We start from the raw sequence: 24504 nt of genomic DNA on the forward strand, positions 1-24504 counted from the left end.
AGCATGTAAACAAGTTAGCTCGGCTGGAATCAACCAACCCATAGCTCGATAAGGGGTCTATTCTCCCGTCTGGACTTAAGCGCTTTTTTGCACACCTGCAGTTACGCCCTTCTCTTCTACGCGTATTCTCTGGTCCAGGCTCCTGACACGCCCACTGCCAAAAAGCACGCATGTGTGAACGAAGGCGGGCTGAAGGAAAGGAGGCGGTGATGTCATTTTTTTGGGCCGTCTTGAAATCACGGAACGAGTTTTCCCAACGCTTGTAAATGTCTTGGAAATTCATGAAAATGATGAAGTTCACTTTTAATTTGATTTCATTGATAAACAATATAACAGGTTGATTTGATCAGATCATTGATCAGATTATTGCAGTGTGACTGAGTCACAATTAAAATCTCTCTCCTTGATCATCATCATCATCATCATTGCTGTAAAGCGTGACTGAGTTAAATGTGCTGGAGATATGAGGAAATAATGCGGCCGCAGAGCGTCCTGCTTTAATACAGAGGGATGTTTGCAGTGAAACACAACTATTGACTTCCATAATATGCAGTTTTAAATATCAATAGTTTAAAGCGACCTGAGCTGAGCCTCATTAATATATGTGTGGGAACAGTTTCTGGTCCATCCTCATCTGCATATGGCAGCTTGTTTCACTCTGTAGTGGATCAAACTGTGACTTTACGTTGGACATAGTATGAAAATAGTTGAGTCACTGTGACCAACGTGGACAGAAGTCTGTGTCTGTCAGAGTTTTAATTAATCGAGCAGCAGCAGCTGAGTGATCACAGCTGCTGCTGCACGACGCACGAGTCTGTAGGGCTACAAATGTAACTAAGTCCATATTTCTAGTGCAACATAATGTTTCACTTTATCGGGGCGCTGCACTTATTCCAGGGTTAGAAGTACGTAAGAGGAAAAGGACTTACGCACACCGGACAATGTGCGTAAAGCCAGATTTGAATGGGAACACCCACATTTCATGGCTGCTCCACCCACAGTGTGTAACTGGGATAAAGGCGTGCAGCGAATAACTTAAGTACAGGGGGAGAATAGCGCGCAGCCAAAAACAGCACCGCTGCACTGCTTTTCGGACTTAGGCGCATGGGAGAATAGAGCCTTTATTTAATAAGCAAGGGATCACCTTTATTGTCCCATATGTAGAGCTACTGTACATACATGAAACTTGCTCTTTGCTTTTAACCCATCCCTGAATGAGGAGCAGTGGGCAGCCACAGTGTAGTGCCCAGGGAACAGTTAGGGTTAAGGGACTTGCTCAACATCCCACAGTGATGACCCAGGTGGGGTTCGAACCGGAGACCCTCAACACACACTGCTAGTACGATTAACATGGCGTTCTGGGAATGAACAATTTTTGTCCCGCAACCGTACCCTCGGAGAAGGAGATTGATGGTGGTCAAGAAAAACTGTTTCGTGCTTCAACAGCTAAAGGAGCTTATCATCTTAAAAGAAATGCAAGGTTGAAAAACACGTCATCCATTGTTGTCTTCCTTTTTAGATCAAGTGGAACAACGTCAATGCAAACTGACAGAGTTTGTCAGGAGTTTGGATTTCTGTCCTGCATTTATACTCTGACAAGACAAAGGATCTGACCCTAATCAACCTGTGAGATGGTCATAGACCTCATTTGTCTGAATGCTCTGGGATGACTCACTTCCTGTTTACCACCAACTCTCCTCATCAGCCTCAGCAGCTTTAAGAAGGCAACTCTTCAGTCATCTCTCGCCAGATCTTTGTTACAACCTCAGCGGTAGTACTTGTTCTTCCGTTTAACATACTCATTGGTATGTTTTTGCTTCCTCGTAGGCCTGGGCAATACATTGAGATTCAATATATATCGTGATTTCTATCTTGGCAAAATAGAACATTATAACACGACCATAATTTTATTTTTTTATACCGTATTTTGTATAAAAATACTCGTTTTGAGAGCCGTTGCTTTCGTTACTTCTCAGAACAGCATGAAAAGCACAGTTAGATGGATTGCTGACTGACTGCGTCCCAACCTACACCTTCCTCTAAACACGCAGCACTACAGAACTCACTCACACATGCTGTCCTTCATAGGACAAAAAGCCAAAAGTGTCACATATTGAGCTGCAGTTAGTCAATAAATGTGTCTGTGTGGCATTTTGCATCAGCAAATTTTACCCAGAATTGTGTTAACTTTGAGTTAAAAATATGGAGATTGGTATATCACAATTTTTAAAAAGGAATATCGAGATATGAAGTTTGGTCCAAATTGGTCATATATTGAACCTTTTAAAAAAAATGATTTTATTTTCCACCATCAGGACCACTCTTCCAGCTGCCACGTCTGCTCATTAATCCATCTTCTGCTTCTCCTAGACTCCTGCTTAAAATAAAATACACTTTTTGTGTCCACCTCCTCCAAGCCTCAATCTGTGTCTGTGCCCTTTAAAATAATCGTCACACACACACACACAGCACATCAGCAGTGTGTGTGGAAAAGACACTGACTTTCTAAACACTCACTCACATCTTCTTTTTGACACATTTGGCCTTTAGCCCAGGCACAAACTATTTCAACATCAACGCCCAAAATGACTCATCCTCCACTTATTTAAAAAGGAGTTATCGAAAGTGTGAGGGAGACAAAGCTCCCTCCAGATGAGGCTATACCACAGACACTGAGCAAATGCTCTGTCACGATGGCTGACATTTTATGTCATGCCACCAAATAAGAAGGACATCTTTACAGTGAGGGACAATTTGGATATGACAGTGAGGACAGTAGGGGTGGGAACCTTTAGTCACCTCATGATTCCATTCAACTACGATTACAGGGACTGCAATTTGATAATGAATCATTGCATCTTGATGAACTTTTTTCACAGCATTTCTTAAAGCTGATATCCGGAGTTTCTGGGAAATCTATGTTTATTAGGGGTATAACGATGTATACAAAAATCACGGTTCAATACGTACCTCGGTATTGAGGTCACGGTTCGGTTCATTTGCGGTACAGTATGGAACAAAACGCAAAACATAAATTTGCTTGTTGTTGTTTATTCGAAACTTTAGTAAACCAACAATGTGTTTAACATTATACAGAATATGAAAATAAAGTTAAAAAAAAATACAGTACTTGTAAAGTGCTGCCTGGTAAAAAATATTCTCCAACAAAAAATACATTAAATATTATAGAAATAAGCTCACAGCTTGTTAACAGCTTTTAACAAAGAAAAAGTACAGCACAGTTCTAGCATGTAGCCCTTTGTTTAGACCTTCATATTTTTGATCAGAAAAATGTACTTATCCACATTGTCTGCAGTAAGTGCAGATCTGCTGGCAGTTACAAATGCAAAACAGAAATTTGGTAGTTCATTCAAAACTTTAGGAAACCAACAATGTATTTAACATTATACAGATAATGAAAATAAAGTTTTAAAAACATACTTTACTGTTGTAACGTGCTGCCTAGTAATAATAATATTCTCAAACAAAAAATACATAAAATACTATTTAAAAAAAAAAAAAAAGAAGCTCATCACAGCTTGTTAACAGCTTTTATCAGGTTCTATAAAGACTCTGATGGCAGTTGTTATAAAACTTTGGCTGATCTTCGCACTCGGGTGGTGCCGTTTCAAGTGAGTTAGAATGTTCGTCGTGTTCCCGGAAACATACCCGATCTGAGCTGAACAATGTCGGCACACGGCCCTCGTTTTAGCCACTGGTCTTTCTCCATTGCAGTATTTCACCCAAAAGCCGAAGTGTTCCCAAGCAGGAGACTTTAGCGACAGGGGAGGGTCCTCCAGCTCTGGTTTCTCGCTAGCGTTAGCCATGACGTACAGGCTGCACATGTAGCTGCAGGCGGAAGTAAACACACGTAACTTCCATTCAGGAAACTCACCCGTGCACAACCCTGTACCCAAACCGAACGTCCTGTACCAAAACGGTTCAATACAAATTCATGTATAATTACACCCTGAATATTTATGTATGATTCTTTTGAAATGCAAAAAAAAACCTAACTAGTCTTTTACTAGGGTCTACTGCCGGTGGTCATTCATATAAGTCACTGTATATAGGTCCCTCCTTCGTCCTATAGACCCCTATACAAATGGAAATGAGCGCCGTGATCGCCTAGCCAATAGGCTTCCACTTCCTGTTTTTGAGACTGTCAATCAAAATGAATGCAGAACTGTGCACAGAAACAATGCCGCGCGTCACAACAGCAAACAGCTAAATATGATTTTGGCTCTTACCTGACCCATATACCTATATCAATACAACCCAATGCAACCTTGGTATGTTCCACGATGCGCGTGCAGAAAAGTAAAGGCGTGGTTTCTGGTAGATTGGCAGAGGCAGTGGGAGGAAGTGAGGCTGTTTAGGGCGGGACATCGAGATGTTTCTGAGTAACTCCGAATATCAGCTTTAATTTCTCACACTACATTCAGACGCAGAAGACAAATTTACCGTTTTACCTTTTATTAACCCAGTAGATGCCATCCGTAAACATTTCAGTGAGAACTGCACTGGTAAAGTGCCATGTTCTAAATTATATTTATTTGATATTGTTACGTAGATTAAACAGCATATAGTGCTTTTTAAAATGTGAGTTGAGCAATATGCTTAATTTATGCGAGTTTATCTTTCGTGAAAAAGCCAGTCATGTTTTGACATTAAGAATAAAATAAAATAATCGATATTCGGTTTGTAATGGAATCGAGACTTCAATAATCGTTTTAAATTGGGAAATGTGGCTGATTACCCACCCCTATTATTATGACAGTGATCTATTTGTATAAAGTGCAAACCTATTTAATAGTTAGTCACTTTTTAAAATTCATTTTATAGATTTTAATATTCAACTGCTACATTAGGTTCTTTATTTGATGCATTTATGGTGCTTGTTTATCAATACCAATATTGAAACCAACACTTTGAAATTGATACACCATCATGTATTGCAATTTTTTGTGACAATATTAGAAATCGTTATATATCTACACGACACTCAACACTAATTTTTTTTTTTACCATGTCTGCATTAGTCATCATAGGTTAATACTACATGTAGTGTTCTGTACTGTACTGTACTTTCATGTGCAGCTGAAATAAATGTCAGGCCGACTGAATTACTTGTTATGTGTATTGTTTTACGGAACTATAACTCATATTGTTTCTAGAACTGCATTATACAACTTTTGTATTTGGATGAGGGAAAATAAGGAGATTTAAAGCACAATAATTGTTACTATTGTGTCGCATTACTTTTTTTGATAAACATACGTATATATGGAATTGATAACCAAAAAAATCAGGAGTAACAGCCCAGGTTGAAGTGGCATCAATAGGAGTGATAGACCGATACGTCGGCCAATTTTTGTGTTTTTTACGTGTATCGCCATCGGCCAATGTGGGCTGCTGCATTCGCCGATTCGCATTATTTACAGAGAGCAGAAATATTTTTTTAACTTATTCTTGTTCTACAAGCTGTTTTTAATAATTGTTAAATATTTTTACTTGTTGTCGTTCTACCTCACCTTTGTTCGTTTCAATAAATGTTCCTTTTTTTTTTTTAAACTGAGACTCGTACCATTTGTTATCACCATTGTGTAATTTTTATGATGTAAACTGAGGGAACAAAAGTAGCATCGGCTCCAAATATCGGCTCAAGAAAATCAGCTCTCCGTATCAGTCATCGGCTAAGGTTGACGGGAAAAAAAAAAATCGTTATCGGCATCGACCCTAAAAAAATCCATATTGGTCTATCCCTAATCAATAGTAGGATGTAAGGCTGTGCGATTAATCGAAATTTGCTTACGATTATTAGATTATTACACTCACTATTTACAAAAACAAAAATCGGGAAAAAAACAATGATTAAAATAAAAACTTTTTTTTTTCCAATTATACATATCTTTCATGAGTTAAATAAAACAAACTTCAACTATTAAGGATATCTACAGAGAATACTAACTTTGAGTTGTTTAATGCATGCGCATGCAAGCTCCTTCGCCCCGGCCCTGCAGGCTAAAGCTAGCTTAGCCTGCAGGCTAACACCAGGAAAGTTGTTGCTAGCGGTCTTGCAACATGGCAAGAGAAACGCTTGGTAAACAACCAAGGCAAGTTAAATTCTCTTATATGGGAACACTTTGGGTTTGATGATGAAGTGGAAGAAGTGAACATACTTGATTTTAGTGTTTAAAGAATTTTATTCATGTTTAAAGAACATATTTTACATTGTTTTGCTGGGGTGTCCCAATCCGATATCGATATCGGATATCGGTCCGATAATCAGCCAGAAAACGAATATCAGATTTTATCGGACTGCATCTAAAACCTCCGATATATATTATATTATATTACATGTATTCAATTGTAGAACACTGTAGCTATCATGTTGAAGGTTAAAATTCATGTAACCAATTGGTTAATAATCAATGGGTCAGTTTTTCTCACAGCTACTGATGTTGACTATTGTTCTCTGTTTGAGTAACATTACTTGATCAAGTCTTTTTTTAAATTACACACTACAAATTAAGTAAAAAAAGTATGTGTGATTCGTGCTGATATTGTATTGTATCGATATCGAACAATACTCCAAGCTGCAATATCGATATCGTATCGGAAGTGAAAAAGTTGTATTGGGACATCCCTAGTGTTTTGTACAAAAAAGTAAAATACTTTTTTGGTTGACAAATAATCGTGATTATTATTATTTGTTCCATAATCGGGCAGCCCTAGTAGGATGACGAATTACAAAGAAAAAGAGACATGAACACAATTGGGGGTTACAAAAAAAGTTGGTGATGAAATGTTTTTCTGTTTTCTGACAATAACAAAAGTAAAACTTCCTTCGTAATCAAAGTGAAAGCTATGGTGTTATGCTTCTCTACGCCCTGTTCTCCTCAATCAGTTCCTGTAATTAAACCAGGGCTTTTAAAGGCCTGGCCTACTCGCTAAAGCACTTTCCTCAAATGGCGGTAGTCACAATGGAGCTGTTTCCAACCTGTTTTTCCACTCCAAAGGCCACTGGTGACCCCTTCCACCCCATTTCCCTTATCAGCAGCGAGCACACACGGAGGAGTGTCTCTCTGTGTGAGGACGTAAAGGTCCTCCTCACTCAACCCAATGCTTTGATGGCTCTTATCTACCAAGCAGCACCCAGCATCCCCCCCTCGCCCCCACCCCCTACCACCAGGTACCTCGACAAATAATACACAGTGGCATCATTCTAAAGGCAAGAAGAAATACAAAGAAGGGGAACATTAAAAATGATCAGTTTCTCTGGAAACAAACTGAGCAGCTGACAACATAGATTAATCGGCTTAATCGGATCATTGTTGCCATGTTTCTCAGTGACGGCTGATATAAGGCAGGTTTTCACACGACTTTTCATTACGAGCAGGATTTTTGGGGGGGATAAAATTGTTGCTTTTATTTCCTTTTATCTGCTTGCACGACGACCCCTCTGCACACTTGCGTCCCTGAGGAAATGCAATTTATTTCCCTCAAGGTGACCTTTTTAGGTCCCCCCCATTAAAAACAGAACATGACAAAGAAGTGGAACATTATTTGGTAAACAAAAGGTCAAATGATGGAGATAAACCATCATTCCCTGGCTGTCTAACTTAAAGTGTGCAGAAAGCAGATTTTTATTTAATACATACAATGCAAAGCGGATTCACTTGATCATATTAGTCAGCAAATACCTAAGCAGTGAAGATCAAAAAGGCAAAATGTATTAGAATGCACCAATAAGGTGGTGGGCTTTTAGCAATTCTCTCACGCACTCTAAAAGATCTTGATTTTGGTAGATGGCTCACTATACTGGACTTGTATTTATCTATATTATATTTGTATTATGTTTTCCTGGAAGTGTGCAACTGTATTTAATCCCTGTTTAATTATGTATGTTTTCTCTTTCATTTTGCTCTTTCTATGTTTGTGTTTCTTCTTTTCATTCGAAATATTTCTGGAGCATCTGTTAAAAAAAAAAAAAAAAAGCTACTTCCCTCCAGGGATAAATAAAGTGCATCTGATTTTGATTGTTACTGTTATGTGTTGGCCCTAGGGCTGCACAATTAATCACATTTTAATTGTGATCACGATTTTGATTGTTATGATTCAATTAAACTCATTGTCGGCCATATTAACATTTAAAAGACACGCTCTGGACTATGTAATAATGCATTTATTTTGTTAGCCTTTAATACATTTTAAATTCTTGTTTTTTTTTTTATCAGAAGCTGTATTTAAGGCTTCATTTTGCACTGTACACTGTGCTGTGTTTGTTTAAAGGGATTGTAATAAAACCACTGATTTTTTTCCTAACATGGTAAATAATTGTGATTATAATCGTGATTACAATATTGATTAAAAAAAATAAATAAATCAGGATTATCATTTTGGCCATAATTGTGCAGCCCTAGTTGGCCCTTGAATGGATGAATGGATGGATAGATGGATGGATGGATGGATGGATGGATAGATGGATGGATGGATTGGAGCCAAACAGAGATGGACAGATCAGGCTTTGTGAAGCCTGTGCCTTTGGACACATTGCGTGTAGTTTTGTTAAGTGTGTGTGTGTGTGTGTGTGTGTGTGTGTGTGTGTGTGTGTGTGTGTGTGTGTGTGTGTGTGTGTGTGTGTGTGTGTGTGTGTGTGTGTGTGTGTGCGTGTGTAAACTTAAGATTCCCAGAGGGATCAGAGGAGATAAGGAGCAGATTAGATGTGCATGTGGGGAATGAGTAAGTGGAAGGAGACTTCTCTTTGAACCATGGCTCCTTACCTCTTGCCACTCTCAGCCTCTTTACGGTTCTCCCTCGGTTCTTTCCGTACAGCCAGGAGCAGCTCCCCGGGACGCACACCGATCCCCTCCGCTGATTTCTTGTCAAACTTCGCCACAACATCCCGTCGGCTCTCCGGAAGAGGCGGTGAAGACTCAGCCTTGTTGTCCTCCACCTCCTTCTGCTTCTGCCGCCGCTCTTCTCCAACTTCTTTCAGCAGCGGATCGTCCGCCGCGTTCCCCCAAAAGTAGAAAAGTAGAAAAAGTCCGAAACACAACGCGATCACAGCGACCCTGCAGTGGATCCGCATGGTGGGAGCGACGTGTGGCGGAGGAGGAGGAGAGAGGAGGCCGGGGCTCCGCTCATGTCTGCGGTGGAGGGAGAGCGGTCCGAGCTGACATCTTCTTACCGCTCTCCGCTCGCGTTCCCCCGCAGATGAAGATGGGCTGTTCTCACCGTCCATGGAGGACTGAACAGATGGGCGTGGCTTCACCACACTTACCTTAAAGTTGGTAGTAAGAACGCACTGAAAAAACGCTTCCAGCGCTGGATCGATTATAGGTCAGCGATGGAAGAATGAAGAATAAATTCAGGTCTGCTCAGTTGTATCTATGTCCTAGGTTCCTAGAGTACGTGTACCCCTATGCCAGTTGTCACCAACACGGCCCCCGCGGACACCAGGGAGCCCGCATGGACCATGTGAGGGGCCCTTAGGAGCTCTAGTCACAAATGAGCTCCATCTAAAATCTGATTTAACTTTCCAGGATTCAAACTCACAATGATAAATACATATGACAGATGTAGTTAGTACTGATAAATACTAACTACATCTGTTATATGTAAAAAATACTGCTGCACCTAAATGTTTATTTTCACTCAAACATTGCGACAAATGTCTATGGTGTGTATATATATATATGAATGACAATAAAACTATATCTATATCTATCTCATGATCTTACCCTCTAATTAAAGTAAAACCGTGAACATTTGGTATTTAAGAAGTTTCATGGTAGCCCTTTGGACTACAGTACCTATGAAATAGCTCACAGAAAGGTTGGTGACCCCTGCCCTAGGGGTACAGGAGCACATTGCAGGGGGTATTTCAAGAAATATATATATATATATATATATACAATAAATATTTTACTCTATGTGTACATGAGCCTGTATCATATATGATTTTGACTTTCTTAAATAAATGACCAAAAATATTAAACTTTTTCATGATATTCTCATTTTTGGTATGTACCTGTATGTGTTGACGCATAATAATACTATAATTGAGCTGCAGTCATTTAATTGACTACAAATTGATGATTACTGGTAAATCGATTGCCAACTATTTTGATAATCAATTAATCATTTTGAATAATTCATTAAAAATAAAATAAAAACAATCTCTGCTTTTATATTGTTAAATGTGAATATTCTCTGGTTTCTTTAACTCTTTATGTCAGTGAAATTAATACATTTGAGTTGTGGACAAAAAAAACAAAACATTTGAGGATTTCATCTCTGAATTTGGGAAATACTAATCAGCATTTTCTTTTAATTTTTTGCCAGTATATGGACCAAACAACAAACCGATTAATTTGACAACATAATTGAAAGATTATTCGATTGTGAAAACAATCCTTAGATGCAGCTCTAAATGTACAAGTAAACATGAAATAAATAAAAACATATGAGCACAGACACCCACTTTAGGATTTTTTTCCACACCAGAGTATCTGGGCATGAGTCCTAAACATTATATTTATAGGCTACTGCAGTTTAAATATAGGAAAAACAATAATCAATGTAGGGCATACAACATTCAGTAACGTTACCGATAGTGTTTTTTCGTCCCTACTACATACGCGCACAGAGCTTTTAAAATAACAGATTAACAAAGTGGAAATACAAACACCAATACATGGTTAATCTATACTTTTAGTAACACAAATGCCAATTACACGACACATAGAAGTAAAAGTTGAGGAGAAAGAGACTCTGTTTACATCGCACTGTGTGCGCCGCCATTTTGCTATGACATCATTCCACTTGGATCCTGCCCGAGTTTTCCTAATCGAGTTTCCGAGTCGGGGTCCCAAGCTCAAAAGTCATTTTATTGCACTTTTTGTGATTCGTTTTGTCGGATCTTTCTGAGTTCTGAGTGCAATCGAATGGAGCATAAGTCCATGTGTCAGTGTGAATGTCTGCATGTTTATGCCTGCGTCCATCCATTCTTTTCATTATATCCATGTCTTCTAAGGCTTCTTATTAAATACATAGTGTCGGCTCTAGTCCATTGTTGTTTTGAATTTGTAGATCAAGCCTTAGGGAACAAATGTTAGAGACACAGTTAGGCGTTTAGGAGAGCCCGCTGTTCCACAAATGAAAAAGCATATGAAATTATGGAGAGGGGGTAACACATGATTTGACACAAATATGAAGGGGGAACACGGGACAAAAAAGATTGGGAACCACTGGTCTAAGTTACTATGTCTTGACTGTTGAACAGTGTTTTTCAACCTTGGGGTCAGGACCCCATGTGGAGTTGCCTGAAATCTCTTGTAATTGGTTAAAAAAACACAAAAAATTGACATTTTAGAAAATGTTTTTTTCTTTTCAAATACACATCACACACATTTGATATCAAATAACTGTATCCTATATTTAAACTTTCTCTGGGGTTGCCGGAGATTTGTGATATCAAAATTGGGTCATGACCTGAAAAAGGTTGGGAACCTCTGGTTTAGAAACATGTATGATGGCTAAGTCTATCTTTAATGATATAGACTTTCTAAGTTCCCATCATCCCATTCTAATTGTGATTACAAAAAAAGGTGTTTTTAAAAGCTATTAATACAGATTATTAGGTTTGTCGATTGAGAGACAATACACAATCATTGATCAGTGTCAATATGTGTCAAAAAATAATGATTTCATCCTGCAGTATAAGCATCAACTTGATTACCAACTTACTCACATTGCATGCGTTTTTAACCAACATATTATAATACAGACATGGACAACTGTTAGCCCGGGGTCCGCTTGTGGCTCTCACTTTAAATTTGTGCGGCCCCCAAAGTAAATTCACGAAATTACTCCAAAAACACACAAAATTATAGAAAAATAGACACAGGACTAGAGCAAAACTACAAAAAAAAAAAAAAAACTGCCTAAATACACAAAATGACTCCAAAACACAGAACTTTATTAAAATAATATATCCACACAGGACAACCAAAGTACACACAATTTGTCCCCAGAAGTAAACAGACAAAATGACTGCAAAAGCACACAAACTTACAGAAAAGATCTTTGGGCTATTTTACAGAAATATTAAGTGTTGAGGCAACATTTAGCCTTTACTATTGCTCAAACAACATAGATGTATTTCAATTTACTTACATGGAAGAACTAGGCCAGATTGCTTTATTGGATCGTGACCCAATTTTGATATCACAAATTTCTGGCGTCCCCTAAGACATTTTTTTCTAGAATTTATTTTTGATCATGTTTGTTATAGAATGTAACGAATAGAGTAGCAAGGGTTAGTGCACAAAGTGACAAGATACACAGGCTCAGATTTTAACATACCATATATTTATTTTATTTATTATTATTTTCTTTCTTTTCTTTTTACTGCATTTTATTTGGACTAGATTTATTTTTGACAAAGTGAAAAACTGAAAGTAGAGAATACAGGTGTTTAGATGATTGTGTGTTATTTTAATTAGAAAAAGTTAATAAAAGAAAATGTAACAATATATTTTCAATCAGTAATTACTTTCATCCATTACTAGACATTTCAGGCGACCCCACATGGGGCCACGACCCCAAGGTTGAAATAAGTCAAACTGAGCACTTTAGAGGTGGAATGTGGCCCACGAGTTTATGATGATTGAAACTGAACTCTAAACACATTATGATGCGCGTCTCTACTTAGTATTACGGTAAAAAATGGCCGCGCTGTCACAGTGCAGCATGTAGGATAACTTCTAGTGTTTGTCACGTTGTGTGTTATAGTTTACCTCCTTCTGGATTCTTTGGTTCGTTTCATTAGTCACCGAACAGGCCCGGATAGTTTTTCTGTTATTGGTAAGTAGGAGTCATTTAGTTCTTTGTTTTGTGGAACAAACGAAGACGCTACTCTTGTGGTTGACTGTGGCTAACAGCGAGCTAACGGTGAGCTAACGGTGCACCAGAGTCAGTGTAAAAATATGCAACATTTAAAAGCTATGTCGTTAATTAAAAGAACTCCACGCTCTTAAAAGGGATGACGCTTTATGAGGAAATATTGTAGGGCTTAATGATATGTGCGGTTATTTAACGATCATCAACATGCATTTTTTTCATTGAGAATTTTGTATTGATGCGTTGAGTTATTTGGTGAAACAGTTTGATGTAATTGTCACTTCTAGAGATGACTTTTCACACTTTTACTGTTTAGTTCGTACTCTTTTTTTTAATGCTTGTACCGAAATGTTTTTCTACACTTATTCTGTTTATTAAATAACGGAATGTTTTCCAATGGTATGATTTTGTTTAGGTAATTTGGTACAAACTTCTGCAATACACTACAACAGTGCACAAACTAAAACATTTATACTCCATTTGTTAATGCTATATTTGCATATGAAGATGAAAAATGTGCACATGAGCAAAACAGTGTTTTATGACTCCTGAAAGGGATGAAATAAAAATGATGTGGAAAAATATGATTTAATATGATGTTGGTAAACCATTTGATCAGTTTCAACTCTTCCAGGAGGCCTTTCCACCAGCTTTAGGAGTGTGTTTATGGAAAAAAGTTTGACTATTCTTACAGAAAGGCATTTCTGAGGTCAGACACTGATGTGGGACGAGAAGGCTTGTTTCCGCAGGCCAGTCAAAACACTAATCTAGCACATTCATGTCTTAATGGACTATGCTTTGTGTACTTGTGCCTCAGTCATGTTGGAACAGGAAGGGACTCATCTTCAAACTGTTCCCACGAAGTTGGGAGCATAAAATTGTCCAAAATGTAAAGGTACGTCGAACGTGAGAGAGTTCCTTCCACTGGAACTTAGGGGTCAAGTGCAATTCTGTAGAACAGCCCCACACCATAATCTCCCCTCCACCAAATCTTTACACTTAAAACAAAGCAGTCGAACAGGTACCGCCAAGTAGGGCTGGGCGATATAGACTAAAATTCATATCTCGGTATTTTTTGTCAATATGGCAATGTACGTTATAAATGTAATTTTTTTTTTTAACACAATAAAGTGTTGAAGCAAAGCAAGACAATTCTAAGTTAAATTTGCGAATGCAAAAATTTATTCACAGACTGCTGCAAAAGATGTCATTTTTTGCTATTTCTTGTATAAGGGACAGCACGTATGAGTGAGTTCTGTAGTGTGGCTTGTTTAGTGGAAGGTCTGGGTTAGGACGCACTTAAAAAACCCATTTAACTGTGCTTTTCATGCTGTTCTGAGAAGTAGCAAAAGCAGCAACTCTCGAAAGTGAGTATACAAAATGTTATAAATTAAAATTATATCGTTTTAGGTGATATTGTAGTTTTCTAAATCTCGATATATCTTGACTCTCGATATATGGCCCGGGCCTACCACCAAACCCACACTCTTCTATCTGATTGCCAGACAAACAATTGTAGTTTGTCAGTTCAATGTAGAGCTGCATGATTATGGCCAAAATGATAATCACGATTATTTTTGATCTATATTGTAATCACAATTATTTATCATGTTAGGGAAATGTTTTTATTTTTAATTTTGTACTAATTTAAAAATAAAGCAATATATGAACAGTTTACAGTGCAAAATGAAGCTTTAACTAAAAATTATACAAAAAAAGAAAAGAAATTGACTCAAGAATTTAAAATGTACCAAGGGTTAACAATAATGCATTATTACAGAGTGCTATGACGAAATGCAACTCATTGGAAACAATTACACGTCACAGCTCTCATCAATCCACCAAATTACTGCCGCTGACTAAAGTGCCTGATTAGATATGCAGCAGAGCCCTCACTCTACAATCCTAGCATCGATGGTCTCGTCCACAACAGCAGAACAACTTTTACCACAGATCTTCTGTAGCTCTCATGAGATGTTGTTTTAACACTAAAGGTTTAGGGATATTAAAAGAAACATGTGCAAACGTCACCCCAAGCGCTAATGAGGAGTACATACTCCAGGGAATCAGGACTGCGCGTCTTCAGCGCGTCAGAATGCACCCTCAATCCATTGAGCGCGTTTCCCGTGAATATATAAAGTAGGGGGATCTCATAAGGTGTGGAAATAAATGGGAGGAGTAAATCCAAATGAATTAATGCAGTGGGTGCAATGCAATTAATCAAATCTGGAACTGTTTGCAGTGATTGTTTTAGCACAGGAAAATACTACTACTGACAAGCAGGTGCAAACACACACGCAGAGATCCGCTGCAGTAAATGTTGACACAAAACACAGCGGCGATGGAAAATATGTGAATCCGCCCCTGAGCAGGTAAAACTGATTAAAAGGTAAAACTGATGCTGTTCTTACGGGCACGGGTCGACTCTGATTTAGGAGTCAATGAACATATGTCACTCAAATGATGGAGACAGAGGACAAAACCTCCAGCATCTGATGTTACAGTGGGTACGGAAAGTATTCAGACCCCTTTACATTTTTCACTCTTTGTTTCATTGCAGCCATTTGCTAAAATCAATAAAGTTCATTTTATTTCTCATTAATGTACACTCAGTACCCCATCTTGATGGAAAAAAACAGAAATGTAGAATTTTTTGCAAATTTATTAAAAAAAGAAAAACTGAAATATCACATGATCATAAGTATTCAGACCCTTTGCTGTGACACTCATATTTAACTCGCATGCTGTCCATTTCTTCTGATTCTCCTTAAGATGGTTCTGCGCCTTAATTTGAGTCCAGCTGTGTTTAAATAAACTGATTGCACACACCTGTCTATAGAAGACCTGTACTAGCTCACAGTGCATGTCAGAGCAAATGAGAATCATGAGGTTGAAGGAACTGCCCAAGGAGCTCAGAGACAGAATTGTGGCAAGGCACAGATCTGGCCATAGTTACAGAAGAATTTCTGCCGCACTCAAGGTTCCTAAGAGCACGGTGGCCTCCATAATCCTTAAATGGAAGAAGTTTGGGACGACCAGAACTCTTCCTAGACCTGGCCGTCCAGCCAAACTGAGCAATCGTGGGAGAAGAGCCTTGGTGAGAGGTAAAAAAGAACCCAAAGATCACTGTGGCTGAGCTCTAGAGATGCAGTAGGGAGATGGGAGAAAGTTCCACAAAGTCAACTATCACTGCAGCCCTCCACCAGTCAAGGCTTTATGGCAGAGTCGCTCGACGGAAGCTTCTCCTCAGTGCAAGACATATGAAAGCCTGTAAAGGATCCCCAAATCCAGTTGTGAAAAACTTGTTGCATCATTCCCAAGAAGACTCATGGCTGTACTAGCTCAAAAGGGTGTTTCTACTCAATACAGAGCAAAGGGTCTCAATACTTGTGACCTTCTTTTTTAATAAATTTGCAAAAATTTCAACATTTTAGTTTTTTTTTTTCTGTCAAGATGGGGTGTTGTGTACATTTTTTTTTTTTTTTTGCAATGAAACAAAGTGAAAAATTTAAAGGAGTCTGAATACTTTCCATAGCCACTGTAGGTTATCGCATTAGTGAGAACCTCATTATCGATGCGATTAAGGTTAATCGTTCAGCATTAGCCCACATTTGAAATAGAAAAATTGCTGATGATCAGGTTAATTTAATTGTGGAGGACAAAATCTTGATCACGATTCAAATTTGATTAATTGCACAGCCTTAGCGACTAGTTGCCCCAGACTGAAAGGAATAAAGAAAATGAATATATTTCATTTTTCTGTATGTTTTACTAAACTAAAGCTTTTGCTCTCCCTTTACTCGCCTGCTTTTGATCTCCGACGCAGTCAGGAAATGTCTTTACTGTGCAGGAGCTGCACGCCCACATCAGACCAGAGCAAACACAAGCCCCAAAGCTAATCTACAGATCACAAGATGTTTGGAGGTCTGTAGCTATTGACTTGGTGATCTGTGCGCTCGATCCGCCTCAGCATCCGCTGACCCCGCTCTGTGAATTAAAGAAAAGAAGAAATTGTGGCTGAGTTGCTGATGGTTCCAATCTCTTCCACCCTGTTATAGTGCTGCTAACAATTGATCATGGAATTTTTAGTGGCAAGGAAATTTTCCAGCTAGACTTACTGGGATCCATTATTTCACAAATGTTTGTGGAAGTAGTCAGCATTTTTTTTTTAATAAAAAGAAAAAAGTAATAACTTTTGCCACGGAAATGATTGGAACACCTTGCTTTAATATATTACATAGCTGAGCAAATCCCTTTAGCAATATAGCCAATCCAATCCAATCCAATCCACTTTATTTATATAGCACATTTAAACAACAAAACGTTTCCAAAGTGCTGAACATGCGACCACAACAATAAAACCAAAACAATACAAATGAGCTCTGCCACTAAATGAGTATAAAACAATAAATAAAAATAAAACAGTTTAAAAGAATAAATATAAATAAAAACACATTAAAAACTATAAATAAGAATAAAACTCAAAAACATAAAATAAAAGACACAGAGGACCACACAACTTACGCGGTGCTAAAAGCCAGAGAATAAAAGTGAGTTTTGAGACGAGATTTAAAACACTCCACGGTGGGGGCCGTACGGATGTGGAGGGGAAGAGCGTTCCACAGCTTAGGGCCGACAACGGAAAACGCTCTGTCCCCTTTAGTTTTACGGTTCGCCTTCGGAACCACGAGCTGGAGCTGGCCCTCAGACCTCAAAGCGCGCGGGGGTCGGTAAATTTGGATGAGGTCTGTGATATACTGAGGGGCCAGTCCATTCCAAGCTTTAAAAACAAACAATAAAATTTTAAAATCAATTCTAAATTTAACAGGGAGCCAATGCAAAGAAGCAAGGATTGGGGTGATGTGTTCACGCTTTTTGGTCCCTGTTAAAAGTCGTGCCGCTGCGTTCTGGACTAACTGCAAGCGGTAAAGTGCCTTTTGGCTGATGCCCGAGTAAAGTGCGTTGCAGTAGTCCAGACGGCTTGAAATAAAAGCGTGCACGACTTGTTCAAAAAGATTAAATGATAAAAAAGGCTTAACTTTGGATAAAAGACGAAGATGACGACATGTTAAAAGTGAAGTAATTATGGAGGACGCATCTTCCCAGGACATTCAACCATGATTTTGGAGCTGGAATATGAATCTAGGGAGTTAGAGATTGAAAACTTTGAGTCAGGTGACCGCTGTGCACCACTATGGCTATCGCTCTAAACCACATGTCTCAAACTCAATGTTCGGTGACCAAATTATTATTATTTATCCTACTTTTTTCTACTACTGTAATGTGTGTGTTTCTGATCCCTATTTTTAACAGTCTTTTACTTAATTATGCACTTATTTATTGTTTATTCTTTTGTCTTTAACGTTTTTATTCTTTTATTTGTTCTGTGGCTGTAACAAAAACAATTTCCCCCTGGGATTAATAAAGGGATTCTGAAATCTGGCGCTCTTGAGCATCAAATTCAGGAAAGTAAAAACGATAGAGAAAACATGAAACATTTGGTAGATTACTAACTATTTCAGTTGTAGATATCTCAGCCCCTTCATATACAAAAAATCAATTAAATACACAATTTTTGCAGAGCTCAGTATTCCAGTTCTTATATCATATGATTTCATTTTTAATCTCAAATTGTTGAAACAACTCTCAATTTTTTTTTTTATGCTCGTGGCCACGAAGGTGATTGAAACACCTGGATGTAATGTGTTATGTAGCCAAGCAAAAACTTTTAGCATTATAGTGCATGTTAAAAACTTAAAACTGAAACAATTGTGGAAGGGGACATTTACGCATGATTCTGGAGCTGGAATATAAATCTAGGGAGTCAGAGATTGAAAATGTTGAGTCAAGTGATCTGTGCACTACTATGGCGGTTATGGATTTAAACCACATGTCTCAAACTCAAGGCTTTAGAGCATCAAAGGGCCCGCTCGAGAAAGTAAAAACAATAGGAAAAAAACATAAAACATTTTGTAAATTACCAACTATTTCCTACATATTGTATACAAAAATGCAATTAAATCCACAATATTTGCAGAGCTCCAGTTTTTCCAGTTCTCATATCACATGGTGACAGTCATTTTCAATCTTAAATTGTTGAAACAACTATCGGTTTGTCTAAACTTGGGGAAATTTTCTTCAAATAATTCCACAAAATGTCCCCAAATTCCCCAAATCAGGGAAATTTAAGTGAAAGTCCTGCAGGGACTGATATACTCACATAATATATCATTTATACATGGAAGTGCAAACCTGGGCACAATAATGACACCCCTACTCTAAACGGTGCTTCTGGTGTGAAAACAGCTGCTGCTTGAAGCTTTTCCCATATCATGTTACAAACACATCCACCAGGAGGCGCCCTAGAGCCAAGCGGTCCTTTGGTGCACTGTGTAGAGGAATGCAGGGCTGCAGTGTTTACTATAATATCCTTGGTGTTGTCTTGTAGGTGTGAACTATTGTCATTTACAATGATAACGCCTGCATTCGACCTGACCCAAGATCCAGACTCCCTGATCATCAGCATCCGTGTTCCTTACACCAGGACATCAGAGTTTGACCTCTACATTGATGGCACAGAGTTCAAGTTTTATGCCAAACCGTATTTCCTGAGGTAAGGTCACATGGAGGCCCCAACCCAGTGCCCCCCACACCCCCACTGTCCTCCTTTAATAAAAATCCTCAACCATAATCATAGTATTTATTAACTCCTTTTACAGTTTGTCCGATTGTGACAAATAAGCTATCAAAAAATTCAGAAAGTTCCCAAGAGTTCTGCTTGTACTTTTATAATTTGTTACTTTTTGACTGATTACATTTTTTTCTTTACCATTCATTTCTGTTGGAATTTTCAGGTTTTTCAACTTTAAAGCCCTTCAACCCCAGCCATTCTTCAACTGATTTTGACCATTCAACCTTTAACATTGTTCAGCTACTACCCTCAACCATTTCAACATTTTCAACTTTTTTCAACTCATTTAAACCTTTTTCAAGTTTTTTTCAACCCATTTTAACCTTTTCCGTCTTTTATCCCCCACCATAAAAATGTGGAAGGGGGATATAGGTTTGAGGTCTGTGCATCCGTCCATTCGTTTGAGTTAAAGGGGACAGCTTTTCTCAGAAACTATTTGAGATAGTATAACCAAATTCGGTGTGTGGCTTCAGGGTATCAATACCTTGATGGACTTCGAAAATGAGAAGTGCACAATTATTTCTTCCAGAGTTTCTGCCCTTGTGCCGTTTTTTTTCACTCTGTTCAAGGTATTTTCAAATAGGACAGCTTTTCTTTAAGATAACCGTTTAAGATAGTTCGTAATTTTATATTCTGATGTGATATTTTCTTATGTATACATTTAAGTTAGATTTAGGACATTTAGAAAAAGGTTGAGTTATGAGAACCAATCTGGCGGGGGATGTTGATTACTGTCTTCTTATTTCAACTTTATTGTTAAAGTTCAGCTAATGCTAGGTTAATGCTTAACTATGTTATTGCTAGGCTGATGCTAATGTTAGGTTATTGCTATTTCTAGGCAAATGTTAATGCTACGCTAATGGAATGCTAATGTTATGTTAATGCTTTGTTCATGCTATTCTAATGATAATATTTTGCTAATGCTATATTAATGCTAATTAATGTTCACGCTAATGCTAATTTATGCTAATGTTAACGCTAAGCTAATGCAGTGCGACATGGGCCAGGAAATGCAAATATTCTAGTTTATCTTGTTTTTTGTTTGTGTTTTTTCCTCCAGATTAAATCTTCCTGGAAGGATTGTGGAGGATGGAAGAGAAAAGGCTAAATTTGACATTGACCAAGGTTGGTTGTGTTTGTATTACCACATATTTATGCACTGATAGTTAGGGGAGCATGGTTTTTGGCAATAGTCCAGTTGCTGTGTAGAAATCTCTGCATAGCTGAGATGGTTAAATCCTCCCACCATTTTCAGTCCTGTTCTCAAAAACATTGACATCATTGATTTTTTTCCTTTAGCACAAAACAATCAATCGGTATCAATAGTGAATCATTTATAAAATGTCAACGTCTAACTTATGACATCTGATTAAAATTCTGCTCTTGTGTCTTTTGAAGCCAAATCAGCCCACACCCACTAAAGGTGTGCAGTAATATTTAACACCTGGATAATGGCACCAATGCAGACCTCATAATTTGTTTTCATTTTGTTTTTACAGCAGTTTCTTCTGGTTGGTTTATTTCCAGTTCTAAAACCAAAATTTAACTCACAACTGGGGCCATCCAGGTGCCGTGTTCAGAGTGCAGCCAGCATGGCTTCTCTGAGCGATTTAGGATAGTCTACACTGGTTATGTTTAAGTATTAACTCACAATTAAATATGTAACTTATGAGACTTGAGTTTTTGGATGAATACTTTCTTAAACTAAGCACTAAACAATAAATTCATGGATGAGATGCTGCTGGATGTCACATCCAAGACTGCAGTCGCTCATTCCGTGCGCGGTGCTCATTTCTCAGAAAAGTGGTACTCTTCATGAATTTTGGCATCAGGGAGCCTTGGTACTCTGTCCCTCAACAGCCGTATATTAATATATCTGTATATTAAGAGCTTTTTCATTATAAATCCCTGGATCCTCAGTGAATGGACATGTGGTAAACTGGAGGCGATGGATACGTACCTATTTTTATCTAGACATATTAATGAAGGTTTGAAACACATAAAACTTTGATCATCCCATTAAAAGTACAATACATATTAAACATTTATAATATTTATAGTAATCTATCATAATTTGTATCTACTGTATTTGAAATCCAAATTGAATAGTTGCCATGATATTATTTTAATTTCCTTTTAAAATACAACATTAAAGCTGTATATGGTAGAAACATTTATAACCAAAGCCTTTCTTTACCACAAAATTGATATATTTCTAAAATTAAGACTTGGTTTAAGCAGCAGTTAAACCAATCATGCTGCCTAAACCTGGTCACAAGCAGGTTTGCACCACAGACTGTGTTTGCATGGCAACTAAGGTGTTTTCTCTTTGATCAAACTGAGCATGACTGTCAGGTTAAACCTGGAAATAACCCTGAGCTGGATTTGATGAAATACCTCCTTCTAAAAAGATTCCTGCAGAACAATGGTTTTAGAGTGTAATTATGTGCCTTGTTAGCACATATTTGCAAGTAACTGCAAGATTATGCAGAATGTGAGATTGTCACATCAGAAGTGAGGCACACTTCTTCCACGCTCTGCAGTTGAGCTGTCTTCATTTGTTGTTACTCAGCAAGCATCTATAGTGTATATGACATGTTTATGACGATGTGAATGTGGAGTCTAGTTTTCCATGAACACATTATAGTTTAAACAGTAATGTATTGCAGATACTGACAGTACTGTGTAACTAAAGTGTGTCTCCATGCCTTTTGGACTGATTAGCTGATAGTGTTTGCACTTTGGAAAACAGTTTCTCTCCAATTATCACCTCCTATAAGATATTCATGCAACTACTCACACACTGTAGAGCTCTAGAGCAGATGTTCTCAACCTTGGGGCCAAATGGCGTCTGCAGATGCCTTCAAGAAACTAAGAATAAAAAAAAAAACAATTTTAGACCATTTTTTGCTTATTTTTACCCTTTTTCTACAAGTACTCTAAACATGCCATGTTTGAATCTATTTTCATCATGTTTTCTTGCAGTATTTTTGTTCATTTTGATGCGTTTTTTGCTTCAATACAACAATTTATCCACATTCACGATTTGTCATGCCCATTATTTGCCAATTTAAACTAATTGTTCCATTATTGACACTTTAAACCCTTTTTACCACTTTTTCTGTTTGTTTTTGGCCACTCTAATTTGAAACTTTTAACCAGTTTCTGTGGTTTTTAAAATCCCCTTTTGCCACCTTGTCCACCATTTTTGGTCATTTTTAACCCGTTTTATTTGTGATTAAAACAAGGATTTACATCTTTAAGAGGACTTAATAGTATGGTGCAAATAAAAATAAACTTCCTGTATAACAGTGGATATTATTCAGATCATTATTGTGTTTATCACAGATTCATAGAACAATGGACCATCATTTTGCTGACTTTATGGATGAGCCCCCAAAAGCTCTCCCCTTTGTTCCCTCTTATAGATGGCCCTGTCTCCACATGACTGATCTTCAATGTTCAAGTTTGTGTTCAACCATTTTCAGGTACAGTGGGGGTACCTGGTCTCTTGCACCTTTATTTTGGGGGTCACAGGCTGTCACAGCTACCATGATTGCTTTTGTGCTCCTCGATAGCAGGACCATGTCTGGTTGCCTCCCAGTCATGGGCGGGTTGCAGGGTAGATGGAAGGTTCTTGGCTTTAAAACTAGTCTTAGGAGCCTTCAAGTATATGTGGTACATGTATAATCAAACCTTTATATTGGCAATTCAAGGAGAAAAGGCAATGGGTAGGGCCACATTAACAGGATGGCGAACCGAATCGCAGAATCGATCAATAAAAATGGAATCCACTGTTGAAAGTGGAAAGTGACATAATGTAAATGAAACTCCGTCATTCACGATTTGTCATGCCCATTATTTGCCAATTTAAACTAATTGTTCCAATATTGACACTTTAAACCCTTTTTACCACTTTTTCTGTTTGTTTTTGGCCACTCTAATTTGAAACTTTTAACCAGTTTCTGTGGTTTTTAAAATCCCCTTTCGCCACCTTGTCCACCATTTATGGTAATTTTTAACCCGTTTTATTTGTGATTAAAACAAGGATTTACATCTTTAAGAGGACTTAATAGTATGGTGCAAATAATAATAAACTTCCTGTATAACAGTGGATATTATTCAGACTCCGTCATTGTGAACCAAAGGACATTTTTGTTAAGGGGACTGCTCATTTGGTGCACCACCCGTCCCCCTCTCGTCCTGGCTGCTTCAACATGTGATGCCAGGGATTGTAGAGTCTTAAACATCGTAGGTTAATGAAAACTTCATAGTTTCTAATACTGTCAAGTATTCTGGACACAAGTGGTGAAATAACTGATGCATCTCTGTTTCCATTTATTTTTGAATTATTACATTCTGAAATTATGTCATCAGGATAATAATAATAATTTAAATTAAGTTGATCAAAACTTAATCAGTTAGCCTTCTCAGATTCTGTAAACTATTGATGGGGGAAATTAGGTGACATCAATGCTCCTCTCATACATCTTTATGACATTTTATAAATCTTTAAAAAATAGCAGGCAGAATAATCCATGTCAATACAACTGATATCAACCTTTTAATTGTAGCTTATACATGGTTTTAAATTGCATTTTTCTTTTTTTTATTTATTTATTTTGATTCCACACAGGAGTTGAAAATCAATATTTTCTGACAAAATATACAAAACATTTCTTAAAAAATATATAATTTTTAAAAAATTCATGTGGAAAACATGGAATATGGAAAAAGTAAATTGTCAGTAACAAAACATCACACTGCCTCACCTCGCCCTTCTCACGAGTATTTGAACAGACGATGCGTAAATTCAGCAATTTTGACTATAAAAATGTAGAAATCCTTCATAAAACAAACTTATAAATAGACAAACACATTGTCTCTTAGTGTTGTCAATATTG

At 37.7% G+C, this 24504-nt stretch overlaps 3 protein-coding genes across 6 annotated transcripts in view; 2 read left to right on the forward strand and 1 right to left on the reverse strand.

Annotated features, from left to right (window-relative positions):
* gxylt2 (glucoside xylosyltransferase 2) overlaps positions 1-9236 on the reverse strand; it is a 33409-nt gene extending 24173 nt beyond the window's left edge. Inside the window, exon 1 of the mRNA XM_028448152.1 lies at positions 8787-9236. Coding sequence (XP_028303953.1) covers positions 8787-9094 — 308 coding nt within the window. The 5' untranslated portion in view covers positions 9095-9236. The remainder of the gene's footprint in view (positions 1-8786) is intronic.
* The window catches only part of LOC114464078 (hydroperoxide isomerase ALOXE3-like), a 1091527-nt gene that overhangs the window by 820267 nt on the left and 246756 nt on the right, over positions 1-24504 (forward strand). The window lies entirely within an intron of this gene.
* Positions 12738-24504, forward strand: part of shq1 (SHQ1, H/ACA ribonucleoprotein assembly factor) — a 62318-nt gene continuing 50551 nt past the window's right edge. For 2 of the 3 annotated variants that reach the window (XM_028448147.1, XM_028448148.1), the window contains exons 1-3: positions 12738-12873; positions 19358-19522; positions 20661-20725. In XM_028448147.1, coding sequence (XP_028303948.1) covers positions 19380-19522; positions 20661-20725 — 208 coding nt within the window. In that variant the 5' untranslated portion in view covers positions 12738-12873; positions 19358-19379. Of the gene's footprint in view, positions 12874-19357; positions 19523-20660; positions 20726-23032; positions 23089-24504 lie in introns of those variants that run through there. The other variant, XM_028448149.1, reaches the window with a different exon arrangement.

The sequence above is a fragment of the Gouania willdenowi genome, chromosome 5 (assembly GCF_900634775.1).
Source record: "Gouania willdenowi chromosome 5, fGouWil2.1, whole genome shotgun sequence".
In the NCBI taxonomy this organism is placed as follows: domain Eukaryota; kingdom Metazoa; phylum Chordata; class Actinopteri; order Blenniiformes; family Gobiesocidae; genus Gouania; species Gouania willdenowi.